We start from the raw sequence: 4,374 nt of genomic DNA, 5'->3' as shown, positions 1-4,374 counted from the left end.
AAAAACGTCGACTTGTGTAGAAAGCACTCACTCGTGGCTGCTCCGCTTGCTCCATAGCTCAGGCTGCAGTAGCTCGCTGCGTAGATGGAGATGAAATAGGGCACATCAGTCTTCTCGAGTACTTTGTCTAGTGCTGTATCTAGCACGTCACCAACAACTGGGATTGTGCGCAGAAGATCCTCAAGGGCGTCGTGGAACGCAGTTACCTGGTGCCCGATCAGCAAGATCGCGCTACACAGCTACGTCCACGAGGCGAACTTACGCGCACAAGATAGAATTCACTCAGCCAGCTTGGTCGCACGCCTGCTAGTACGCAACAAAGGCAAAGAATGCAGGCCAGTAAACCGAGAGCTATCCTAACAGAGACGCGCCAGTTGCGAATGCAAACCCTGACTGACATAGCGCAGATTATGCCGTGTTAATGGCTTGGGAGTGTTGACGTAGAGTGTGACCTGTTGGTGCATTAGGGACTTGTCCTGTACATCTCGTATGGGATTGTCAGCAGGCTTACTGATGTCGCTTACATCGAGGTCCTATGCAGAACACGGTCGCCCGAGTGTTGGGTTGCTTGGGGCTAGTGTAAACCACCATACTTCTATCAGCGCGGTCCGTACCCTCGATCAAAGCCAGCCATTATGGGGTCATACGCAAGCGTAATATCGACTGTCTTCTGACAGGCTGGACCTGGCCTACGAGTACCGGCGATACCAGGAATAAGACTCGTGATCTTGTATGGACGGCAGGAAAGCAGTCTGCATCTACATGCGCTGTTAGCGCCTTTGCGGTCCCACGCCGTAGCGATCAGACGACCCTCCAGCTGGTTCAGCGAACCTCAGATGGAAACGACCAGGCCAGGTCACCGTAATCAGCGTCTATGAATTCTATGATGGTGTCAGACCTGTGGCTATATTATGCTGATGGCTGATGGCTCAGGTCCCACAACCAAGATTCTAGACCAGCTCATCCGTGTGGAAGCAGCTTACGCGGATCTCACGTTCCACGCAATCAGAGCGAAGAAAGATCAACGAATCCACAAGTCTCGTCAAGCGAATATCTGTGTTCCACCGACGACTTGCGTTCCTTCTTTTCACGTAGCAAGATGGCTACCGCGAAAGCATGCATTCGCGCCGTCAGGTCGCCCCAGAACGTCTTGATTCTGAAGGGAATCGTGGCTGCCGATGCTCTCAAAATACTGGACGAGCTTCTACAAGGGATACGCAAGGTGAATGAACGCAATTCCACTCTACAACTGTGGGACATCTTTTCTCTCATCTGCGCCAGCGGGGCGGCGGGGTACACTGTGTCCTGATTCTATTTTTGGTAGCTTCTACTTACAGCTCACAGCAAAATGGCCATACTCCTCGGTCCGGCTCAGCAGACTTTAGAGGAATGTCGCGAATTCTTACAGCTTGTAGAAGACAAGAGAACAAGCCTGAGCGGATTCGGGTCCGATTTCGAGTCAATGGCAGACTACTTGCAGATAAGAAGAGATGTGAAAGAGCGCCTGGTTAGAGCACCACCACAGGGGGGCCAATGTGAGGCGTACGTTGAATCGCTGTTCATTTCTTTTCTCGAGTGCTAGACTAAGGCTATCAGGGTCGTTTGGGATTACTACTATGCAGACGAATCACCCAAGGAAATCAAGACGGCAGAGCGAAAACTGACCCTTGAAGACTACTTCTGGAAAGCATGCTGTGTCCGAGAATATCCGCCACTCGGAATCCAAGACCCAAACAACCCCAAGTTTCCATGGCATAGCCTGATAAAAGCTGCTAAAACGGATAACAAACTCCAAGGCAGCGCAATCTATGTTTCCATAAGGACACGTACAGAAAATCCTCTCGAATTGGCAAGCGAGCTGGTAGATTTGAAGCTTGAAGGCATCATGCATTATCCCTTTTTCGTCGATGGCCCGCAGCGTATCGGCAGCAAGAGCCATGATCAGATGATGGAGGCTGCAGTCATGGATCTTGACAGGCGGTTGGGCGATGGTCAGATACACATCGAGGGCCCAGTCTTAACTGCTACACCAGCCAAGTCAGAAGGCCTGTAGAAGCACTTCCGAATTGATCTTCTATACCGCTTGTAGTTCGTCTCCCCTCTGCATTGTTCTACGCGTGGATCCTGGCAGCTTAACAAAACTTGCCTGTCGCAAGTCGCTCATGTCTTGGCGTGACAGCCTACCTCAACAACGAACAGACCATTCTTGCATGCTAGCGATAGGCTAGGCATCCTTTTATCCTTGCTGGGAGTACTTCGTAAGTGATACAACATAGTGAGATGTTACCTACGACGGCAAGTGAGATCACAGTGGGACGTCGCAGGAAGGGAAAACGGAGATGCGTAATGCTCTTCACAGGAGGAAGATGATAGAAAAACGCATCCTTTGGACCAAGCATGTTGGTAACCGTACAGGTTCGCAGTTCTAAGTGTGTCGAAAACAGAAGTCACCGCTGAAGATGTGCGTGTAGCGATGCGCAAGAGAGAAATCTGATGCACAGTCGTGCTCATCGAGATCGACTTCCGCTTGCATCGCGTTTGACTTCGGCGTGCGGATAACCTCGATGGTACAGAATCAACTTTGCGTAAGCCCATCTACGCGTAATGGGTTGTCGCTAGCGTCAACACAATGTGAGAGATATGTCCGCCAACGAATGTCAGCGTTTTACAAGCACACTGCTCGCCAGAAACAGATAGCACACCGGTGCCGTAAGCAGAGACTGTTCAGCGGCGCTCTCGCCGACGTTTGCTATCCGTCTGCAAAGTGATCGCACTATCTGCTACTGTGTGAGATGAAGCGGCCGATAGAGTTCGCGACGATTGCAAGTACTCACCAGCAGCTCGCGATGGATCAATAGTAGATTGGCTGACCCGTAAACGAGTAGACGCTTCGTATATACCAAGCCCTCTTCTCTGGTGAGGAGCAGGTAAAAGGACAGAGCCATCATCGTTAACCAAGCCGGCTTTACTGCAAAGCCTCGATGAAGGAAGCAACTGCCGATACAGAGACAATGTGGCCACTGCAAGACGACAGCTGCCTCACAACCGACGCCACGTCGTACGTCGATGACTACCTCCAAGCCATCGAGTCTGAATTGTTTTGCGATAGTACTCTACGGTGCTTCGACGCCCCCTACCCTGATCTGTACGGGGTGACGGTGGATTGGGAGCCGATGGTCCAACGCCAGCATGCGCCGGCAACGCAAACGGAACAGATGGATATCTCACCCTACTCGTATACTGCTTACACAGTAGCAGGTATGTTTCCTCCGCCGACCGCATAGACTGCACAGGCTAACCCCCTCTGAGCTGATGAGTTGTGTTTTTCGGTCGCCAAGACAGGATCGAAACGAAGCCAGACTCCCTGTTCATCTCCTCCATATCTCTGCACGGATGAGAAAGTCTGCCTTGCCAACGATGACCTGTCAAAGACAGCTGCAACGTCGTTTCCATGGGGATGTACACGAGAACCGCGTTTCGTCACTCCAGATGATCTCGCTGTGCTGCCGAATTTGGCCAGCGAGGACTTCATCGACCAAGCCGCAGATGAAAGAGAAGCCTGGGTATCGCCGGGGGATCTAGTCTTCCGTGGAGGAAGGGAACCAAGATCGGCGCAGGCCCGTCAGAAGCATGAAAGAGATGTGTTGAGGAGATACTCGCGAGCGGAGCATGAAATCGCGTTCCTATCGAGGAAAACTCGCCACAGCACTATGAACACTACCAGACGCAAGGGAGGTGCAGTAGGAAAGCAGGCTGGAGTGAAGCGCCAAGAACGTCGTAGTCGGTAGCGCTGCACCATAGATGAACTGCTTGCGTTCTTAGCCAGATAGCAATTCATAGAGAAGTCTCCCAAATGTTTCCGTGGACGCATATCCTGAAGCGATCGTTTCTTACAACGGGAAACACACGTTGCGCATCATGCACGCCATTGCGTAACATTCGGTAGCATAGAGGAACGAACAAACTCGTTTTTAAAGTACCAATCTGACTTGCACAATGTCCATGACAGAGGCGCGAGATGGGTTCACTGAATGGTCAAACTACAAACACATAGTCTCATCTCAGCAATGACTTTCTCGTGCACAAACTGTTGCTCAATCGTGGGCGCCAGAGCTGAGGCCGCCTGACCACATCTTGAGATTGACTCCCTTTCCTGGACCGCATACATTTATTCTGTGTTACCATTCTGCTAAGGTGAGCACCCACCGTAAGTGATGACAGTCAATAAGACGCTGCCGAAGATAAAAGCCTATCACTGTACCAGCGGACCTGAGCAGTACAACGAGGATTACACGCGAAGTAGCAGCACTGTGTATGCAAGAGAGATGTTGCGCACGCAAGATACGACACAGCTTATGTCTTACTTTCTTTCTT

General features: G+C 51.2%; 1 protein-coding gene across 1 annotated transcript; it reads left to right on the top strand.

The window, feature by feature from the left end:
* Positions 1 to 1,348: 1,348 nt before the first annotated feature.
* Positions 1,349 to 2,053, top strand: J4E82_011689 (uncharacterized protein; the record flags this gene model as incomplete). The annotated part of the gene is made up of 2 exons (XM_051737884.1): positions 1,349 to 1,542; positions 1,597 to 2,053. The coding sequence occupies 2 exons, from the start codon at positions 1,349 to 1,351 to the stop codon at positions 2,051 to 2,053; spliced, it is 651 nt and encodes a 216-aa protein (XP_051582357.1).
* Between the last annotated feature and the right edge of the window lie 2,321 nt (positions 2,054 to 4,374).

Source organism: Alternaria postmessia (assembly GCF_024291825.1).
Source record: "Alternaria postmessia strain BMP 2775 chromosome Unknown scaffold_299, whole genome shotgun sequence".
Classification (NCBI taxonomy): domain Eukaryota; kingdom Fungi; phylum Ascomycota; class Dothideomycetes; order Pleosporales; family Pleosporaceae; genus Alternaria; species Alternaria postmessia.
This window is presented reverse-complemented; position numbering and strand designations above follow the sequence as displayed.